At 35.7% G+C, this 23040-nt stretch overlaps 1 protein-coding gene across 1 annotated transcript in view; it reads right to left on the bottom strand.

The window, feature by feature from the left end:
* Positions 1–23040, bottom strand: part of LRRK2 (leucine rich repeat kinase 2) — a 178579-nt gene that overhangs the window by 33907 nt on the left and 121632 nt on the right. The window contains exons 31-39 of the mRNA XM_044679106.1: positions 22342–22430; positions 19197–19384; positions 12185–12339; positions 10407–10553; positions 10002–10193; positions 7956–8102; positions 6780–6880; positions 3749–3939; positions 1705–1865 (exon numbers count right to left, since the gene is read on the bottom strand). Coding sequence (XP_044535041.1) covers positions 1705–1865; positions 3749–3939; positions 6780–6880; positions 7956–8102; positions 10002–10193; positions 10407–10553; positions 12185–12339; positions 19197–19384; positions 22342–22430 — 1371 coding nt within the window. The remainder of the gene's footprint in view (positions 1–1704; positions 1866–3748; positions 3940–6779; positions 6881–7955; positions 8103–10001; positions 10194–10406; positions 10554–12184; positions 12340–19196; positions 19385–22341; positions 22431–23040) is intronic.

Here is a 23040-nt window from a genome sequence, read left to right as displayed (position 1 = left end):
AGTATGAACTTCTCTATATGGCATTTAAAGCCTTTTGTAAACTTGCCTCAATCTATCTTCATTGAATATTACTATTCCTCTTGGATTCTAATCCAGCCAAACTGGCATTCTCACTGTTCATTTCATATTCTGTCTCCCATTTCCATGTCTTTTATTTTGTTTTGCATTCTTCTAAAAATATTTATTTATTTCAGTTACATGTAGAAACATTTTTTAAATTATTTACACCTGGTTTATTCTTTGATTTAACTGATTGACTTAATGCAGAGTCCAGGTAATCTTCACTCATACATAAATGAGGAAACCAAGTCTAGGAAAAAGGCAACTTTCTTTTTACCCCCGAAGGACACATAGTTGTACTCAAGCCTAGAGTTTAGGTCTTTTGGCTCTCATTCAGTACTCTGCATAGTATGCTATTAGGTTAGGCCACCCAACAAAAGTGGTATTGGATATTGAGCTTCCCTGCCCTCTGAAGGCTTCTTATCTACCCTATTGATATACTAGATTAAGCTGAGATGGAGCTGATCTGTGAAGTGAAGGCCCAAGATGGAGAGTAGTGGCTGAGACTAGGCTGCCCTCCCCTCCACACCACTCCTCCAGCTGCCTCCCTGCCATCTGTGGTTAGAGCACTGAGCCTGGCACAGCTTTGGCAGCAAGGCATTCCCTCTGGGCTGGAGCTCTCACCCTGAGATTCTAGCAACTGCCTGAGACTCAGCACAGTAGGTGGGGAGGGGGTCCTAGGACCTTTTTTCTTCCTTTTCCTTAAAACTCAAGAATCCAGGCTTCTTTGTGCACCTTTTAAGTTGAATTGAGCAGGAGGGTCCCCTGGTTCTGTCTTGTTGTTAGATTTGGTTTTCTGTCCCCTCAAAGCACTTTGTTTTTGATTGATGTGGAAGGGTTTTCACAGAGGTCTGGCCTGTTGCTGCTTCTAAGCTGCCATCTTCTTATTTCCATGTCTTTGCAATGGATATTTTCTAACCCTATAAAGTATTCCCACCTTATCAGTCTTTCTCTCTCAAGCACCATCTTCTACATGAAGCCTTTTCTGATGCACCTCAAATGCTAGTGCTCCCTTACCAAGTAACTTACATTTACTGACTTTGCATTTAATTGTATTCATTCTCTTTACATTTATTCTACATATGCTTATGTATGTATTTCTTGTCACCTACATAAATTGAGAATATGAATTATTTCATTATTTGTATTTAATTCCCCAGCACCTCAAGTATAGTAGGTGCTTAATAAATGCCTGTTGAGTAACTGAGTGATATTCAAATTTTTTTATTTTAGAGGTAATACTGTGGCCAAAGATCACAACATAATGGCTATGAAATCATTAATGAACTACACATATATACTGTATGTATTAGATAATATTGACACAATAATTCTCTAGAATCTTCCATCTGAGGTTATGTTTTATCCTATTCAAATGGGCAATATAGTGAGAAGACAGTGGATCTTGGAGTCATGAACATTTGAATTCAAATCCTGCTGCTGATACAGCACTACCTGTCCCTGGGAAAACCATTTAGTCTCTCACAGTTTAAGCCCTCAGTGGCCCTAGCAATCTCTAAGACTACCAATTATAGAGCAGTTATTAATTGGTATTCCTGGGAGTTTCTTATACAAATAAAATTATAGTTTACCTTTTCCCTCCAAAAAATAGCAGACTGGTAAACTCTAACTTTTATGACATACCTGCTGTTCCTTCAGATGTCTTTATTCCCATTCTGCAGCAGTACTGTGCAATACCATAGTCTGCAATCTTGGCAATGACTGCAGAATTAGGATACAGGGTAAAAAGCAGAACATTATGAGGCTTCAGATCACGATATATAATCATTGATGCATGCAGATATCTGTTTAATAAAGGAAAAATGATACATTTTGAAAAACATTTTTAAGTTATAACAAAATATTCCTTCATAATACCCATATTAAAGTTTATATTCTCAAAACATTCTGTGAATTGATGTTTATATTAAATGTAATATTTTCAAAGTTATTAAGCCTCATGACAGAAAAGAGTTAAAAGATGCTGGTCATTAAATTATAATGTTAATTCCAGTGATAAATTTTGACTTTTAGATACATGTCTATACAAAAACAAATGAGAAATTAAAATCTACAGTTAAATAACCAATTCAGTAGAGTTTTTCTTTTTTGTGCATCCTCTGATAATTATTTAAACAATTATTGTACACTTAGCTAAGGACAGGTAACACACTGGATGGCAGTCAGCATGCAAAAAGTTGTTGACAAATAGGAGGTCTGAGCTGAATCTAATAAGAATCAATTCAAGAGAAATAAAGTCTTATACTTGAAAGAAAAAACCTTCAATAACTTCAAAATATGATATTGAGAAATTGTGGTAGAGAGTAGTTTGTCTAAAAAAAGACAATGGGGTACATCAGCAGTATGACACAGAAGTTTAAAAAAAACAACTAATGAGCTTTGGACTATATTAAAAAAGATACAGCTTAAAGGAATGAAGAGGTGATAACCAAGCAAAAAGCATCTATTAAGAGCTTACTATGTGAAAGGCAGAAAGAATAATAAATAAGAATAGCAGATAACATTTATTTAGTGACTACTCTGCTCCAGGCACTGTGCTAAGTGCTTTACAAATGTTATCTTACTTGATTCTCATGACAACCCTGGGAAGTAGGTGGCATCATTATCCCCAATTTACAGATGAAGAAATAGAGGCAAACAGATGTCAAGTGATTTGCTCAAGAATACTCAGCTAATAAGTGTCTGAGGCTACATTTGAACTCAGGTCTTCCTGGCTCCAGGTACAGAGTTCTTTTTACTGCAACACCTGGCTGTCCCTAAAAACTAAATAGTTGGAACAGCTAGAGAATTCAGTGAATTAAGAGCCAGGCTTAGAGATGGGAGGTCCTGGGTTCAAATGTGGCCTCAGGCATTTCCTAGCAGTGGGGCTCTGAGCAAGTCACTTAACTCCCATTGCCTAGCTCTTGTGGCTCTTCTGCCTTGGAATCAGTATTGAATTGTTAGATGCAAGGTAAGAGTTTAAAAAAAAAAACACAACTAAATAGTTCCTGCCCTTAAGGGAGACTACATATACATACAAAAGTATATAAAAACTATATAAACATTAAATACAAAGTAATTCTGAGAGGAAAGACATTAGAAATTTGGGAGGACCAGGAAAAGGCTTCATTTAGAAAATATCTTTTATAATTCTCAATTAAGACAATTCTTAATTAGAACTATTTTGAAATCTGTTATCACTTCAGTAAAATATCTTAAAGCACTTATATGCCACTTTAAGCTTTCCAGCAACCTTGGGAGGTAGTTGCTATTTTCCCCTTTTTATAGATGAGGAAACTGAGGCAGCAGAAGTTAAGTGACTTGTCTAGTCACCCTGATTGTAAACATCTAAGGATGGTTTTGAAGTCTTTCTTTGAAAGACATATTCAAGTTTGGAGCTCTATCTATTGTTCCACAAAATCTAAGCAGCTTTTTAATGGTTCAAGTTACATTTATCCATTTGTGTGTGTGTGTACATATATGTATACACTTGTCTATATTTTGCATATACATTTACTCTAAACAGATACATTAAATTAAAATTTTCTTTCTTATTTTTATTATTGAATTGAATGTTCAAGAATTCAGAAAATATCCTTGTTCAAGTCTTCTGCTGAAGAAACAAAATAGAAACTGGAGCAAAAATGTCAAGATCCTTCCCCATTTCACTGCCAGTAAAAGTAATTACCGTAAGCCATCAGCAACGTGTAGTGCTATTCTGTGCTGGAGTGTTCTGGTTAAGCTAGCTTTGTCTTGTTGAAGTAACCGATCTAGAGAGCCCTTTGAAGCTAATTCCATTACCAACATTCGGGGGCGAATACCAGCAGCAAGCAAAGATATCAGACTGGGGTGATGGAGATGGCAAAGCACCACTAGCTCCTATAAATGTTAAAAATAATCATTTGCATTAATGGGGGCAGACAAGAAATGCACCACAAATATTTGTCAAAATTACTTTTCTACATTTCTGGATTTAGTACAGAGTATTTAGCATTCTATAATATGAATAATTCAATATAAAGTAAGTTTGAGATGAATTGAAACTTTCTATAGGGATTAGAAGTACAAGATACTACGCATACATTATTTCACTTGTGTTAAAAATTTCTCTGTGAACATTTTTGAAGGACTTATGAGAAAAAATGCTAGCCACATTCAGAGGAAGAACTGTGGGAGCAGAAACACAGAAGAACAACAACTGCTTGAACACTTGGGTTGATGGGGATATGATTGGGGATGTAGACTAAACAATCACCCTAGTGCAAAAATCAATATCGAAATAGGTCTTGATACATATAAAACCTAGTGGAATTGCGCATTGGCTACCTGGGGTGGGGGGTCTGGGGGAAGGGAAAGAACGTGAATCATGTAACCATGGAAAAATACTCTAATTAATTAAATAAAAAATTTCAATTCAAACCAAAAAATGGCTCTGTGAAGAAGAGGTAGCAAATCCTTTCTCAACTGATCTACATGGAAAAGCTAAATTATGGCTCAGGGATCTGAATAAAAACAAGTTAAAATACATTCTCCATCCAATATTTCTTCATTTCTTGGCTAATTAGTTAAGAATTTTGCATAAACAAGCAACCTAAGTTCTTAAGGTAAGGAAAACAAACTCTCAATAACCACTTGTATTTTTATATATGATCTTTCAGCCCAAATTTGCAGAGTAATGGTGAATAACAACTTGTAAAAGAGATGTTCAAAATCATTAATAATTAGAGAAATGCAAATAAAAAGCATTGGGAGAAAATACAGAGAGCAAACTGGCAAAGACAGCAAAAGATTCATTATTGGTATAGATGTAGAAAAACAGGCAAATAAAGTTCACTGCTAATAGATCTATAAATTGTTTTGACATTTTGGAGAGCAATTTGGAATTGTACAAGAAGAGTTAGAAAAAAGTTTATATCCTTAACCTGATTGATCCTGCTTTTGTATTTATATCCTAAAAAACTGTTGACAGGAAGAAAACAGCAAATATTCCTATTAATGGCAACGCTACTTGAAGAAGAAAAATATTTGGAAACCAGCTATGTGACCCAATAATTGGGGAATAGTTAAATTAATTATAGTATATAACTAGTACAGTTACTGTGCTATAAGAAATGATGAATTCAAAGAGATACTTAATACATAAGTCTAACAGAATTCTTTTCTCATAGGGAATAAAGCTGGACCAAAAATAACCACACTGAAATTAAGGAAAGCTGGTTAACATCAAACAGCGACAAAACTCATGATTATACAACAATGTATAACAGCCAACCTTGTTTACACATGATCATTATCTCTTTTATCATATGGTAAACAATACGAGAATATGGTTGTACGATCATGAGCAATTATTTCTTAAATATTTATTTGCCTAATTTTTTAAAACTTTTTTTGTTAATAACTTCTTTGGAAATTTGTTACTTTGTAGGTTTTTTAGGTTCTTTAGTTTTTCTTTATTTTCAAAAAAATTCTTATGTTTGCTCTTAGAATTCACACTAAATATTGGTTCCAAGGCAAAACACTAGTAAGGGCTAGGAAATTGGGATGAAGTGACTTGCCCAGGGTCATACACACCTAGGAAGTGTCTCAGGCCAGAGCTAAAGTCAGAACCTTCTATATCCAGGCCTGGCTCTCTATCCATTGAGTTACCTAGATGTCCCCCCTTTCTATTTTATTTTTATTCTTGCTTATAATCTTACAAATTTATAATTTTTCTTGTCTTCCCATGGGTTCCTGTTCATATATTTGAATGGTTGTGCATAACAATGAAATTTTAAAAAGGAATTATCAATAAAAATGTAAGATAGTTTGAAAAACAAGCAATTTTTTAATTAGTCATCTTGTTAGGATATGACACCTGTGAAAAGTCTATTCAAATATACAATAACAGCATAAAAACTTCCTCTTTAAAATTATTTATTTAGTTAATTAATTCAGAATATTTTTCCATGGTTACATGATTCATATTCTTCCACTCCCTTCTTCCCTCCCCACTCCCATAGCCAATGAGCAATTCTTCTTTTTTTTTTTTTTAAATTTTAAACCCTTAACTTCTGTGTATTGACTTATAGGTGGAAGATTGGTAAGGGTAGGCAATGGGGGTCAAGTGACTTGCCCAGGGTCACACAGCTAGGAAGTGTCTGAGGCCGGATTTGAACCTAGGACCTCCTGTCTCTAGGCCTGACTCTCAATCCACTGAGCTACCCAGCTGCCCCCCCCAATGAGCAATTCTACTGGGTTTTATATATATCATTGATCAAGACCTATTTCCTTATTATTGATATTTGCAATAGAGTGATCATTTAGAGTCTACATCCCCAATCATGTCCCCCTTGATCAAGGAAATGAAAAACTATCTTTTTTAAGAGGAGAAACTTTATGCTCTATATAAATAAAATTAGATAAGCCTTAATATAGTCTGATAACTTGCTTCAAATAAGCATTTCTCCTGGCCCCATAAAAGATTTGCCATTTTTTTTCTTTTGGTAGAGAAGAAATGCTAAATTCTTCTTTTGTAAATAAGAAGAAATGTAGAAATTTCATTTTGAAACAACCTTTTTTTGGTCAATTGTTTCAGTTTTAAGGAATTTTAGTATCATGTTGCTAAGATCAATTGTTATCCTTTCTGCATTTAAATAAGTAATAGGCATAATTATTTTCAAAATAGTAGAATGTCATCGATCTTTAAATAAAGGATCAAGAAAGGTAATATTTCATACTTGTCTTAACAGCCGAAGAGATGTATGTTTATTAAAAATCTTCACAGCTACTTCTTCTCCTTTATAGGATGCTCGATAAACTGATCCAAAACCACCATCACCTTGTATAAAAATGTAAAATACTTTAACGTTATGTATAAATATAAACCAATCAATCCTAATTCCAAATAAATGTTGAAAATAAAGCCAATATATTTATTTTTCTGTGACATCTCTTTAGATAACTATTGGGAGATTTGCCATTTCCCAAGATTTTGATGTCTTTGGTCCATTTCTTTTTCTTCTTTGTTAATTCCATGACTTCAGCTAACATTCAAATTCAACATTCAACAAAAATTTCAATTTTCTGCTAATATATCAAAATCAACAGACATTTCTTAAATACTTACAGTATGTAAGACACTGTATTTAGCACTGAGATAAGATTCAAAGATAGCTATAATGTCCAATATTCTATAAGCACATTAGAGAGATATAATGAAAAGTGCTAAGTGAAGAAAGATCACAACTAACAAAGAGTATCAAAGAAGATTTCATTGAAAAGATTGCACCTGTGTTGAACTTTAAAGAATGGACAGGCAATTAAACAGACAAAAAATAAAGAAGGGGATAAATATATTCAAGGATAAGGGACAATCTAATTTAAAGGCATAGAGGCAGTTTTTTAAAAATAGATATTCAATGCTGAGAGGGAGGAGAGAGGGAGAAAAGTATTTAGCTTAGTGGGGGTATAAATTGCATGGAGTGAAGTAATGAAATAAAGTAAAAAATTAGAGTGGATTCAAATCATAGAAAGTTTAGAACAGGAAGCAAAAGAAGAATTTTTGAGTATAGGAGAGGTGACTAAATTTATGAATTAGAAAAGTTATTCTGACAGTTCTACAAAGGATAACTTGGAAGAAGAAGAGAAAAGGGAATATTAGAAAACTTATCAAGAGGCATGCTCCAGTTTGGGTTGCTATTGAGTATTAACAAAGGCCTGCACTGTGTTTGTGGAAAAGAAAATAGAAGAGGTTTCTGATTTGGTAATTGAATTTAAGGGACAGAGAAGTAAACACTAAAGATAGAAACAGTAATTTGAACATGAGAGATTTGGGGTCATTGAGAGAAATAGTAAGATGGTGTAGAATGAGTAAATATGTGACATCTATCTCCACTAAACCATAATATATTTACCTAAAAGAAATTCTGGTGCTTGTTCAAATTCCAAGTCATCATTATTCAACATAATATTTCTAGGCAGATCAGCCAAAATTAAATCAGGAGCAATATGGCCTATCGGGATAGTGAGTCTTGGTTGATCTGGATTAATTAAGAGGTCTCCTATGAAGAGAGGAAATGTGACATTTTTGTTAAAAAGTAAATATAGTCAATGCTTATTTTTAAAAATTTTTATTTATTAAAAAAAACCCTTGCCTTCCATCTTAGAATTAAGACTATGTATTAGTTCCAAGGTAGAAGAGTGGTAAGGGCTAGGCAATGGGGGTTAAGTGACTTGCCCAGGGTCACACAGCTAGGAAGTGTCTGAGAACAGATTTGAATCTGGGACCTCCTGCTTCTAGGCCTGGCTCTCAATGCTTATTTTTGATTGATTCAAATATTTAAATCATTTATTTACCAGTCACTCCATTAGATACTAATTAATCCCACTTTGATGTGCTTACCTCATTCTTTCCATCAAATTCTTATACTGAAGTATCTGATTTTATTCAAATGTTACAGTTTGCATATTTAGAGAGAGAGAGAGATAGATTGATATTGAGATATATGTAGAGGAATATTTGGATTCATTCATTCTGTCATGACAACCTTTCTTTCCCTTTTTTCACCTCCTGTTCTTTCCTTTTATTCCAACTATGTCTTCCATTTAAATCTATTCTTTATTATCATCATTTCTGCATGATTTCCATTTGGAAGATTTGAAGAATTTCACACTGATGATTAGCTCTAATTTGAAAAAGATCACGTGTATGGCTAGGAATCCATGACCTCTGATGAGCAGGGTCTTATGAGCACTGGCATACCTTTAGAGTGAGAGGGTGGCTTAGAGAAATATTCACAGGTGTACTCTGTACATATCAGAAACACGTAATCTATTTCAGAGGACACAGATGTTATAACTGTCCCGATGCTATCCTGCACTGGAGGACAATCAGGAAAGCACATACATCTATGCATAAGGGACAAGCTCAGAAGGACGGACTCATGTACTAGAATACATGCTATATACATGCTATCTAGTCTTTGCTCCCAAACGTGTACACATATTGGTTTATTAATCTACCGAAAATACATACAAATTGGTTCATGAACAAATATATACACATTGGTGGGTTTCCTGAAGCATATTTCCACTGTCTCCCATTCCTTACGAAACAGGGTATAATAACTTTATGTAGAATTACCTCCAATTGTTTGTGCCCCTGCATTTCTCTTTTATTTCCCTGCCTAATTGTTCTAATTCATACTGCTAAATATCCTAAGCCATCTATAGGAAGGTAACCAATTAGAATCTCTCAACTCTACATGATCTCTTCCATTATGAATTTTTTTTCTGTATATCAGTACCCATTATTTATATTTGTACAGCATTTTAATCCTGAAGTCATAATGGGCAATAAAATTGTCTATTTTATACTTCAAAGAGTCTATTAATATACATAAACATAGAATTGGAACAAGACCTGGCCCTGAAATTTCACAGTTAGAGGGAATTTTCAGATGAGACATTTCCTTCAAACAAATCAGCATGTTTTCTACAACTTCTAGTCTTAAAGAAAATTGCCTAGAGCGCCGAGAGATGGAGAGTAGCCCAGGATCAAACAATTAGAAGCTGCAATTAAACCTAGGTCTTCCTGAAGACTGAATAAAACAACTTCTTCTTTATTAACAAACTTAATACAACAATTGTGAATGTTTGCAATATTATGACTTTTAAAGTCAGATTTCTAATTAGTAAGACTTTTAGAGTAGCTGCATTATGACATTAATGTTTCTTCAAGGCAAGTTTCTTCAGTTTGTTGTCCCAGCCAAAAAACCCCCAAATCTCAACAATCCCATATCTCAAAGCACCTTTTGCACAATGCTGGGTTTCTAAATTCAACTGTGTGCTCACACACACACACACACACACACACAATGTGAAATAGTGTAGTTCTTAAATGAATATATCTTTTCATTGAATAGTGTATCTTAATTAGTGATATATCTTAAAGTGCATACCTTCTTCAGTTTTCTTCATTAAATCATCAAGTAGTATTTTTTGTTGTTCTTCACCATCATTAAAACTATATAAAGCCCATTTCTTTAACAATGTTTCTCCTTCACCACAAACATCTATTTCCAACAAACCAGGAAACCATTCTTCCATGAGAGAATCTATGTGATCCACAACTTGTCCCAAAATAATACAACCTAAACAATCCAAGAAATGGTTTGTTGAAATCATGTTATAATGCTATGTAGTTATAATTATATATCTTGTGCATATAATTAATATGATATAGTAGAGTGATATATTTGCAATATTTTATATAACTATATTACAAATAGCTTTTAATTATAAAGTGAAAAATGTATCAGCCTTTTTCAAACAGTGTGAGACAATGTTTAGAATCAATTGTTTACCTTTTCTGCAGGAAGGCGCTGTAATTTTCAAGAAACTCTCTGAGCTATTGTCCAGAATTGAAGATTCTACCAGGCAATAGGCTTCAGGAGACCAGTTCAGGTAGATGCCTTGTCTCCAATACATTCTATTGGGGCGAAGGGCCCGTTCTGAAGGAGATTTTTAAAAAGTCTTATAATCTTCAATTATAAACTATTAAAAATGACACAAAATTCCCCTAACAAATAATATGAGAAAAATTTAGTAGTGTTTGTTTCAAAATGAAAGATATTGACCACCGAGAAAGATTAATTTTAAAAGGAGTAAGAAAGAATAAAGATTAAAAATAATCTTTATTCATCATTAAATACCTCATCTTTAAAAATAAAAAATGAGCTCAAATGCCCACTGACCAACTTTGAAATATGTCAGTTTTCATGAAAAAACAACCACCATCTTATGCTCTTACACAAATTGCTAAGTTCAATTAAGTTCCCACTTAACAGATAAGAAACCTCAGGCAGATACTAGTTAAATGACTTTTCTAGTGTCTGAGGTTGGATTTGAATTTAGCTCTTCCTGCTTCAGGTCCAATATGCTATCCATTGTGCCAACTAGCTACCTAAGTAAAAGAAAGCAGAAACTGGAGAAAGAAACCAGCAGAATAAGAGTGGAATAGGAGAAAAGGAAGAGAAAACTGGACACAAGATGTGGGACAAAAGGAGCATAGGGCAATAAGAAAAGCTGCTTACAGAAGATAAAATGCAGCAAGTTTAGCATGGCTGAGTCAGATGAGAAATCTGACAACTGGTTGACTCTGAAGCATCAATAAGCTTGTTGGAGGAGAGCTGAATTCTGTTACTGTGTAGAGAACTGTTTGAATTTATTGCTCTTTAGAGCCAATGATAGCCCCAACAAGGGGAACTCTCTCAAGGGTAGGGTATCCATGCTGCCCTCTACTGACCTCTTTGTTTTGAGATGGAAAAACTCCCAGATCTGAGGAGCTTTTATAGCTCTCTAGATTAAGGGAATTGTTTAGCACTGTAGTATCCTGCCAAAGGAGTTCTAAAAGAGTCTTTTACTGCATTGGCAGTCTAAGAGTAGCAGGGAAGCATCTCCAAGCAGAAGAACTGTGAGGATCAGAAGGAAAATAGTTAGCAAAAGAGTGGTTTTTCCTTACCAGTTATTCATGGTAGAGCTTTCTTTTCCAAAGAGAGCAAGGACAAGGCGTGCCATTGAGAACAATGAGTTGCCCAGGAAACTTGGTTATCTAATCTTTATTTCCCATTTAAATTTCTTCTTAGTATGTGTCCACTTTCCTTAGAGGACACTGTGTATACTTGTGGGGAATTCTGGTCAAGATTTTCGAATGGCTATGCATATTTTGATTATTCATGTTTTGCCTTCTATTAAGTGCATTTTACTATAAGTCTCCATTTGTTGGGCTTTTTCTTGTTTCTTGCCTGTTTCTTTCTGAGAAAATCCCATCATGACAACCAATTCTGTATAAATGGGAAGGTCACTAGTGGGGGCTTAGTAGCTGCAGTAATGAATAACAGAAGTATATCCCTTCATCATATAAAGGTTACGATTAAAGCCCTCCTAAAAGAATATAAGTTGTAGAAACGTGTTATGCCTTCTTCTGGGAATCCCAGGTTTACCACTATGACTACAAATTGGGCAAGTCAATCCAGAGAGTACTAATATGCCTTGCTACTTTTTTATCTCAAAATATTAAAAATAGTTAAGATCTTATTTCTCTAGTTAGAGTATTGACAATATACTAGCATTAAATACATACCTCTTCCTGAAAGCATGTAAGGAGAAATTTCAAGTAATCGACTGATTAGTCTGGACCAAAATCCCATGGGAAAATAAGGCATTTCATACAACCTAACAATAACTTCAGAGTTTTCACAGTGGGGAAGTTCTATCACAGGTCTATGATCAGACAAACTAAAAGGAAAAAAGAAAATCATCATTTTGCAATTTCATTAAAAATTTAATCACACTAATCTGTCATTTCTATTGAGATCCAATAATTAAATATGTATTTTTAAAAATCAAGATTATGTCCCCTCATCCCTATAAATTTATTTGTACACATTATATAGGGATGGGTATTTGGTCAGTTGGAAAGCTTGTAAATCTGTATTAGGTGAAGTATATATCAAATTATACAAACTTAGTCCTTGCATGACAAACTTATTGAGAAACTCTTAGAAGACATCGAGGCAAAATGACTATCAAATATATTATATTTAAAAGTTAAATAAGATTTTAGAGAAGGGATATAGACCCACCTGATCTCTACCAAATTACCCTCCAAAAACTATGAAATAACACTTCAAAATGAACTGTGGAGCAGCATAACCCACAAAAAGATGGGGTGAAATAATTTTTCAACCCAAAACAACTTAGAAGACCAGCACAAAGTATCTATTGCACTGAGGTGGCAGTAGAGTGTAAAGAAGCACACCAAATCTGGCCCCACCACAACAACAAAACTTGGGGATGGCTGAATCAGCAAAGGCTTCCAGAGTTCTCAAGGGGAGTCAGAGAACTGCTCAAAATAAAATTATATGGATGCCTTTGCTGGCTTTGGGTATAAGATTCTTGTCACACTGCCCATACACAGTTTCAGGTTACGGTCCTGGGTTGTGGTCTTAAAGTGAGGAGGAGTATGATCACAGCTGATCAGGGGATACTGGTCATAGTTCCAAGGTAGAAAAGAGTGATTGTGGTTGCTCACAGTCCAGAACAAAGGTCCGGAGAGTATTAAATGCACCTCTCTTTATATCATTCCTCCTAGGAGGAAATGAAAACAGATAGATCCCCAGAGCTAGCTCTGAAAGCAGCTGCCCAAAGAACCTGAAGCATCTAACAATGATCCCTTCACCAGAGTTACAGAAATCAATTTTAGCAGTTTTTTTTAAGTTAAAAGAAAAGGGTGAAAAATGAGCAAACAACAACAAAACTCAACAAAGTTATTTTGGTGACAGAGAAAACCAAAACCAGGGGCCAACAAAGTCAATACTGCTACAGCATCCAAAGCCTCCAGGAAAATAGGAATTGCTCTCAATTCCAAAAAAGAATTAATGGGTGGGTTAAAAAAAGGATTTTAAAAATCAAATAAGAGAGGCAGAAGAGAAATTGGGAAAAAAATGAATGATAAAGGAAAACCATGAAAAAAGTCAACAGCTGCTAAAGGAGGCACAAAGCAATATTGAATAAAAGAGTACAAAAATTAACTGAGAAAAAAAATTTTTAAAAAGTAGAATTGGCCAAATGGAAAAGGAGGTAAAGAAGGCCACTCAGGAAAACCATTTCTTAAAAATTAAAATTGGGCAAGCAGAAGTTAATGGGACATCAAGAAACAATCAAATAAAGTCAAAAGAATGAAAAAATAGAAGAAAATATGAAATATCTCATAGGAAAAACAACTGCTTTGGAAAACAAATTTAGGAAAGATAACCTAAGAATTACTGGACCTCAAAGCCATTTAAAAAAAAAAGAGTTCAGATACCATCTTTCAAAAAATTATCAAAGAAAACTGCCCTGATATTCTAGAACCAGAGGATAAAATACAAATTAAAAGACCATCAATCTCCTCCTGAAAAAGATCTCAAAAGGATAATTCCTATAGAATGTTATAACCAAATTCCAGAACTCCCAGGTCAAGAAGAAAATATTGCAAGAAGCCCAAAACAAACAATTCAAATACTGTGAAACCAAATCCAGAATCACACAAGATTTAGCAACATCTACATTAAAGGATTGGAAGACCTGGAATATGATATTGTAGAGAGCAAAGGAACTAGGACTTTAACCAAGAATCGTTTACCCAGCAAAGCTGAGCATAATCCTTCAGGAGAAAAAATGAATATTCAATGAAATAGAGGTCTTTCAAATATTCCTGATGAAGAGCTGAATGGAAAATTTGACTCAAATACAAGACTCAAAAGAAGCATAAAAAGGTAAACAGGAAAGAGAAATCATAAGAGATTCAACAAGATTACATTGTCTACATCCATACCTGGGAAGATGATATTTGTAACTTTTAAAAACTTTGTCCCTACTAAGACAGTTATAGGGAGTATATATAGAAAGGAGGAAGGTATGAGTTGAATCTAAAAAAATAAAATTAAGGGGCGAGAAAGAAGAATAAATTGGGAGAAGGGAAAAGGGAGAAATAGAATGAGGTAAATTATCTCCCTAATAGAAGAGGCATAAGAGCTTTTACACTGGGAGAGGAGTACTTGAATCTTACTCTTACCAGAATTTGCTCAATGAGGGAAAAACATTAACAATCAATAAGATATAGAACTCTATCTTTTGCTACAGGAAAGTAGGAGGAGAATGGGATAAGAGAAGAGATTGAGACTGAAAACTAATTCTGTCCTCAGAAAGGAGGGCAAATTAGGGCTGATGGTGGTCAGAAACTAAACAAGGGGAAAATGAATACACAATAATCAGAATAGTAGAAAAAATTTACAATAAAGCTCTCTAATTAAGGCCTCATTTCCAGAATCTTATTTTCTACTTTTTTCTCCTTCCATGTTTTTCCCCTCAAGAGTTCTAATTTCATTTAAAAATTTTTTTCTTGTTCAGTTTTTTATATCTACTCCTGAAGTCGTTGGTAATAAGCTACTTTTTTATTTTTGCCTGAGGCTCTATTTGTATTTATTATGGAGTTCATCTCTTCCAGTTTTATTGCTTGAGTTTCTCAATCCTTAATATTTCTATCATTATATTTCAGCTTTTCTGTTTACTTTTTACCTGCTAGTTAAATTTCCTTGGCTGAGCCTTTACCCTCAGGTCAAGATATGACCAAGGCCTCTTGAGTTTCTGGATAGTGAGAATGGCTGGTTCCTGCTCCTCCTGTTTACCCTCTTCTGCATCTCTGGCTGGGGGTCCCAGAAAGCTGGGAACAGAACTGGGACCAGCTGCTAACTCTGCCTCAATTCCTGTCTATTTTATTTTTTCATCTTCTGATGGTCCTAGACTAGAGATAGCCTCATTCCCATCTCAGTTTCCTTCTTCTTGCAAAACTATCAGGTAGGAGTTAGCTTTGACCTCTGTTAAAACTATGACAGGTTCCAAATGGATTTCAGATATCTGGCAGGCTTCAGGCTTTCTGAAAGACCCAGTGTACCTTAACTTTATCTTCAACCCCTTTATCTACTGATGTGATCAGAGATCACATTGGCTTCAGCTCTCCCTGATTTGTCCCCATTTAAAGTACCTATAGATTTACTGGCTTTCTCTTTTGTGCAGACCTGAACTACATAGAAGAACCTTATGATATAGATCCTTGGTTTTATTGATCATTACACCTCTTGTCCTTTTTTATTTACAGGGGAGATTCTTAAGGGATCTAAGAATTGCCATCTTTATTGAAAGACTCAAGCAATTTTCCAAAACAAGCTTGTTAAATAATCATTCCTTATCCAAGGTTTTATTTTAATATGTTTACCAAATGTAAATTTATACATTTCACTGGATGTCTATTCTACCTACTCCATTGTTCTCCTTAGTCTATCCAATTGATCTACTTTTCTAACTTTTGCCCACTACTAAATATTTTGTAGCTTTTCTTCATCTTGGTCATCATCTTCCACCGAAGAATCCAAAACTGCCTACTTTTTGGATCTCTCTCCCCTCTTGGCTTCTATTAGCCCTATAACTTGATTTCTTACCTCTCTGAGTCCTCTGATTCTATATCCTTCATGGACATTTATTTCTTTCTAATCTAAAAATATAATCATTCTATTCATGTTCTATCCTTAGTTCTCTTTTCTTTCTCTACACACTGATCTGACTATATATATGGGGGCTTGGGAGTATATGGTTTTTAATTGATGTTTCATGTGGGTCAACACCATTCAAAAAAAGTCTTCATCCTTGGCCTAGATGATTTCTTTCTGATAGTTTAAGATCTTTATTCTACTCTCTAAACATTAGACTATTTTCTTCCTTGGTCATCTTCTTTCTTTTGATGATCTCTCAGGTTCAAGCCTAATATTCTAGTTTATACCCTCTACCTCTCAACCTAGCCCTACTCATATCTCTACCTTCCTACAACTGTAATAGGGAAATAGACTTTAAAAGTAGGAAAGCAGATTTAGCAGGCAGGCTAAGTAAGGGCAAAACTTTGGCTGTCAGCCATGGATATTCTGAATGGAATGTAGGTGAAGAGAGAAGGGAGAGAAAAACTGTCATTGCTGATGTGAGAGGGATTGGGAGCAGAAGTCCAGCCAGAAGGGACTCCATGAGCTTGGGATCTTTGGTATTGGAGAAACTTGAAGACAACATCTCTCAAGACAAGCCTTAGTAGTGGATAGTGCCTGTTTCCTGGTGGATAGCTTGCAGGCATTTTCCCTACCTGGTATCTCTTGGATTATTTGCTGTGCAAGGAATTGGTTCCTGGTATCCTGAAGACATCAAGGAAGTGACCTGGATCATTTGTGAGAAACCCCAATATCCAGCTCTCTCCCTCTAGTCCTCAGCCAAAGCTGTCAGCCTGACTGAAGTTAGGTTGACAGAGAAACTCCAGTTTCAGTATTTCCATTGATGGTAGACAGACTTTATTCCATAACCTCAAAAACTCAATTATTTTTTATCCTTCTCTCTCATTCTCAACATCCAATTGCATACCAAGTTCTAGAGCATGATTACTGAGTGGCTAGAACCCTGGCAAATGAGTCAAAAGGGCCTTAAATTCAGATTATATCTCTGATAGTTGGTGGCTGTGTGACACTGACATGGCAGAAAACTCAGGCCTTTACACATTACTTAGGTTTGGCAGGCCCTGTGACACCGATCATATTTCAGAGAGAAGGACCTAAGCTAAGAAGGAGATAATATTACAAGCCATGTGGAAACACAGGGAACACTGCTGGACAGTGGCCCTTGTCATCTAGCATAAAAAGGTTCTTTATTTCATGCATCATGGAAGTATTTGCATGGGGGACAAGATCTCTAGTACCCAGTAAGGCAGCCGGCTACTACCTTCTTAGACTTATAGTGGCTTCTTCCATTTGGTGGGCACTGCACATGCCATTCCCTGAGCATTTCCTCCATGGGGAAAAGGGAGAGAAGAGGAAGTTTTGCTGTTTAACTGAACTAGAATCAGAGGCAAAGTAAGAATGGTCAATGTGCATCTTTGTCCTATGCTTAATGACCATGCAATGGAAATACACAATTTTATACTTTGCTTGGGTTCAGTCATTCACATTATTGCAATATCTAAGGTGAGGAAAGCAACTAGTGGCAACTACCTGATCAAGTCTTTATATTTTCTAAGCCTTAGTTTCTTCAACTGCAAAATGGGGCTAAAAATACTGAAAATGCTTGCCTCATAGGTTGTTGTAAAACTCAAATGAAATGCCGTAAGTGCTTTGTAAATTTTAAAATACAACTTAAATATGAGTTATTAGAATTACCACTAGAATGTCTCTCACATGTCCCCTTCTCTTCACTCCCATTGCCATTACCTTGGCTAACACTCTCAAATATCTCTGGCTTTGATGACTATAATGTCCTCTAATATTATAATCAGTCTCAAGTACTGTTCCATCATTCCTAGACAAGATTAGCTAAAGACATAAGACTTTAAGTACCTCTTCAGCCACCTCAGCCTCTCTTATTATTCTGAGACACCTTAGCCTCCAGTTTCCTCCTCTTTCTCAAACGTTTGCAAACTCACATAACCAATTGGTTATCATTCTCCTTTTACCCCCTAAACACTATAGAAGGTCCCCACTTTTTGTAGATCAGCAGAAATTCCCAGTATTACATTTTTATGTGTCTTTCCTGAGACTATAATCCTCCCAGGGCAGTGCTCTGTCTGGTAGTTTTAATTATAGTCTCCCTTGCTGAGATTTAAGATCTGTTATGATAACTACTACTATGGTACTTTGATTTCTTTCACGTTGGCAGCATCTAGTACAACTTTTATTTTAGTGGTGAGAAACTGAGGCTCAGGAAAATCAAATTAGGTCACGCATATAAGCTTTCATCTAATAATCAAGTTTCCATCTACTAATTGTTATAAACAGAAGGGCTGTTGTTAACTTGCTATAAAACTTTAACTGTTAATCTCTCATACTCAGTTTCTTCATCTATAAAAATTATGAGGTTGTATTACAGTGAATGACCTCTTTCCCCAAAATTCTAAGTCTTTTTCAACAAGATTTTTCTTACTTTGCTTCTGCCAACCCAGTTTCATGATTTCCTTTAAGAAGACTTCCAAACAAAACATCAGTCTAATCATACCAGCATTTTATCACATATTCTCTCATTGCTTTTCGATTTTCTAGCTCTTAGAAGACGACAAGAAGGAGAGGTCAGGCTGGAGAAGAAAGGGAGCCTCACGAAGCTTGTCTGTTGAAAATGTCATGTAAGGAGAATGGATGGTCAGCATAATTGTTACCTTAGTACCCTTTAGATAGAAATCTTCAGCACAATGGGTTGATCTTCTTATAAATAATTTACAGAAAGATATGGGCAAGAAAGCACCGACTGTAAAGCCTGGAATCTGCACTGGTAGAGAGAGTACATACACATACTCTTAGCTAAGCATTTTGTTCTGGGATGCCTGTGGTGATCATCCAGCATCTTCTGCTTCTTCAATGAGATGTATTCCTGATAAAATGTACTACTTTTACATTCTCTAAGGGAGAAATAATACTGGGGGTGAGGGGAAGCAGTTATTTAATACACACAACAAGGATACCAACTTCCATGATTTAAAAAATGCAATGAAAATTTATAATATTCTATACTGTATTCATATTTTACTCAGAATTTACCTGCTTGGAACTAGCAAATGCTCCTCTCCTATTGGTAAAGCAATCTGAAACTTTTCCAGGAGTTTAAAGTACTGAGACATGTAGTTCTTGGGAAATCTACTCTTCTTTGAAAGGAACTTTTCCACATCTGAACGCTGAATAATACCCTTCGGATATTTAGCAAAACCTTCTACTTTCACTGTCAAAATCTGTAAGAAAAAAGTTCTCCCTCAGTAATTAAAATTGAATTCCCCCAGCTGCAACTTGTCAATTGTTTATGTCTTACTCTGAAGAGAAAGTGGTCAGAACATTTTCATCTGCATCATATAAGTATGTAACACTGGAGTTAACAGCATTAGCCCGCCAGAAAGAGAATATGGCATATGAGAATGACGACATTATTTTCAGAGAATTTCCCGATGGACTCTCCCAGAATGTTAAAAAAGAACAGAAAAGACAAGATGATGGTTGAACGAACTTTGAATTGGTCTTGTCTCTTTCCCAGGACTTAATTTCTTTTTTTTTTTAAACCCTTAACTTCTGTGTATGGTTCCTAGGTGGAGGAGTGGTAAGGGTGGGCAATGGGGGTCAAGTGACTTGCCCAGGGTCACACAGCTGGGAAGTGTTTGAGGCCAGATTGGAACCTAGAACCTCCAGTCTCTAGGCCTGACTCTCAATCCACTGAGCTACCCAGCTGCCCCTGACTTAATTTCTTTTGCCTAAGAACTGCAGTCAAAGAGGACAATCAAACCTAAATAAATAGAGGCTATTTTAGCCTCTGTCAACTGCATCTTTGCTCTTATCCCTTTCCCCTTTCCAAAAGATTATTTAACCCCATTTTATTCTGTATCAAACTGGGTGACCCAAGTACTAAGGAACATGGTCATGTGGGGGAACTCAGATTGCAATCCATCTTACCCTTTATTATAACTACCTTCGTAGTTGTCTTTTATTTTTTTTTCAGGTTTGCAATAGAAACATACTTATTAAGGAGCAGAGAAAAATGGGTGTATATTCTTTCCCCATCCTTATTCCTTGTGATGATTTAGAGGGTGCCCACCAATTCATATCTCCTCACAATAGGAATAGAACCTGCGATTTCTCCTCTATTCTACAGTATTATGTCAGTCACTTTCAGCTTCATGGTCTTTCATTTTTCTTATTTGGTTCCACTAGCGTAGATAAAAGGCATACTCTTACACATATAAAGAGACACATGAAAAAAAAAAAACTAAAATCCTTTTCTCATTATAACTTACTTTCCCCACTTCTTCTCTGCCTCACTCTGTTTAAACAGCTTTTTCTTGTTTCCAGTTTCATTGGGATCAACCACATTTCCTGCACCATAAAATACATCCCTTTCTGGCTCCTTCATGACCTTGTTCCATCTTTTGTCCATTTATACCCACAATTCTTCTTTCATTTTTTCTACTATAATAGAGCTAACAAAATTTTTGTGGGGTTCTAGCATAATCTTCTTACACATTAAAGTCCCTTTTAGCTGCTGGAATTGAGGAGAGAAAGTGGTCCAGGCATGCAAAACAGCCAGAGAAAATGAAGAGATGGAATATCTTATCATAGAACAGCCAGAAGGTCAGTGTCACCAAAGTGAAAAGTATGTGTTAGAGACAGGAAAGGTAAGAGGGGGCTGGGTTAGGAAAGGCTTTGAATGCTGCCCAGAGAATTCTGTATTTGCTCCTGGAGGCGATAGGAAGCTATTGGAGTTTACTGAGTTGGTGGGGATGGGGGAAGAGAGTGACATCATCAGATCTGCTTTAGGAAAATCTTTTCAGTGACTGAATGGAAGGTGGATTGGCCTGGGGAGACATAGGAGACAGACAAATCCACCAGATGGCTATTACAGTAATCAAGGCAGGAGGTGATGGGAGTCTGCATTAGAGAGCAAGAATGACAGTGGCAGAGAGAAGGGGGTGCATTGGAGAGATATTGCAAAGGTGAATTGACTGGTCCTGACATTAGATATAGGGGGTTAGAAATGATGAGCAGTCTAGGATAACTAGGTGGTAAGCCTGAGGGAGTGAGAAGATGGTGTTGCCTTCTTCAGGAATAGGGAAGGTAGGAGATGGAAGAGGGTTTAAGGGAAAATATAATGATTTTCATTTTGGATGTATTAAGTTTAAAATGTCTACTGAGGGTGGGGAGGGCAGCTGGGTGGCTCAGTGGATTGAGAGCCAGGACCAGAGATAGGAGGTCCTGGATTCAAATTTGGCCCTGGATACTTCCCAGCTATGTGACCCTGGGTAAGTCACTTAACCCCTACTTGCCTAACCCTTACAATTCTTCTGCCTTGTAACTAATATACAGTATTAATTCTAAGACAGAAAGTAAGGATGTTTTTAAAAAATAAAATAAAATGAAATAAAATGTCTACTGGACATCTAGTTCAAGATGTCTGGCAGCTCTTGCCAACGTAGTATAAGACATCAGCAGAGTACAGGACAAGAGAGGTAGATTTGAAAATCATCAGATGGAATTCAATCTAAGGGATTAATTCCAGGTTTACCACATGCTAGGCACTGCTCTAAACATTGGGGTACACAGACAAAAATGAAAGTTCCTGCCTTCAAAGAAATTACATTCTAACGTAACAGACAAAATACACAGTAATATGCAAAACACATGCAAAGCAGATACAAAGTAAGCTTGGAGCAAAAGACACTTGTAGCTAAAGGGGACCAGAAAAGGCTTCAGGCAGAAGGGGGGCACTTTAGTTACATCTTGAAGGAAACCAGAAATTCCACATTTTAGAGGTGAGGAAGGAAAATATTTCAGAAATGAGCAACATCCTGTGCCTCCTCCAACAAATTACTTTGAATATAGTTTGTAAATAAGTTTGAATATATTTATTTTTTGTATATACGTGTGTGTGTACTGCCATCGCTCCCAAATGAATCTAAGCTCCTTGTGGGTAAGAAGGGTTTCATTTTTGTCTTTATATTTCCAGTGACTAGTACAGTGCCAGACAGCAGGCTTAATAAAATTTTGCAGATGGATTGATTATACTCTCTACTTTAGGCACAGACTATTTCCACAGACCCCAAATTCTACTCATTTTCTACCTATTTCTACCTAATCATTTTCTACTCATGATTCGACATCAATTACCCCCATGCTCTACAGTTATAGTTCTGTGTCAGATACTAACCTGTGCCATCATTTTGCATAGCCATTTAGGTTCCACAAAATACAAGTCACTTAACTGCAGTGCTGGGTCTTGGAAATGTAGCAGGACACCTGTAATACAATTTCAATCATCAGAAAATCTTTATTCCTGATTTCTTTTGTTTGCATCTAGTCATATGCATCAATGTAAGAAATTTCATAATGAGGAAGCTTCCTCTACTTCTGCAATTTTTCTGCAACTCACAGTTTTAAAGAGTTGCTTAGGGGCCACTCGGTGAACAAGTGACTTGTGTAGAGTTTCAGAGCTAGTTTATATGTCAAAGGGAGGATACGAAGCTTGGCACTGGTTTTTAGGGTATTTCCATATCATTATGGCAAACTGCTTCTCTACTGTCATAAGGAACAAAATAGGACTATGAAATATTTTGTAAACCATGTAACATTACATAAATGCTTATCTAACATAGACTTCACATCCAAAGATAAACAGAAACTGATTTTTTTTCTTTATATCAAGTCACCAAATGTATACTGTAAGTGAACATATCCTGTGTCAAAAACAGATTAAAAATTCAACATTAGAACAATTTGGGGAAAGGGAAAAATAAGACAGTGTTTTGAATCTTTGTGAAAATATTTTTGTTAAAGAAATCAAAGAGGCAGAGACAGTATCCAACTTGACAGATTTTACTCCAACTACTAATCATTATTTTTCCATTCA

This window comes from Gracilinanus agilis, chromosome 5 (assembly GCF_016433145.1).
Source record: "Gracilinanus agilis isolate LMUSP501 chromosome 5, AgileGrace, whole genome shotgun sequence".
Taxonomy (NCBI): Eukaryota; Metazoa; Chordata; class Mammalia; order Didelphimorphia; family Didelphidae; genus Gracilinanus; species Gracilinanus agilis.
This window is presented reverse-complemented; position numbering and strand designations above follow the sequence as displayed.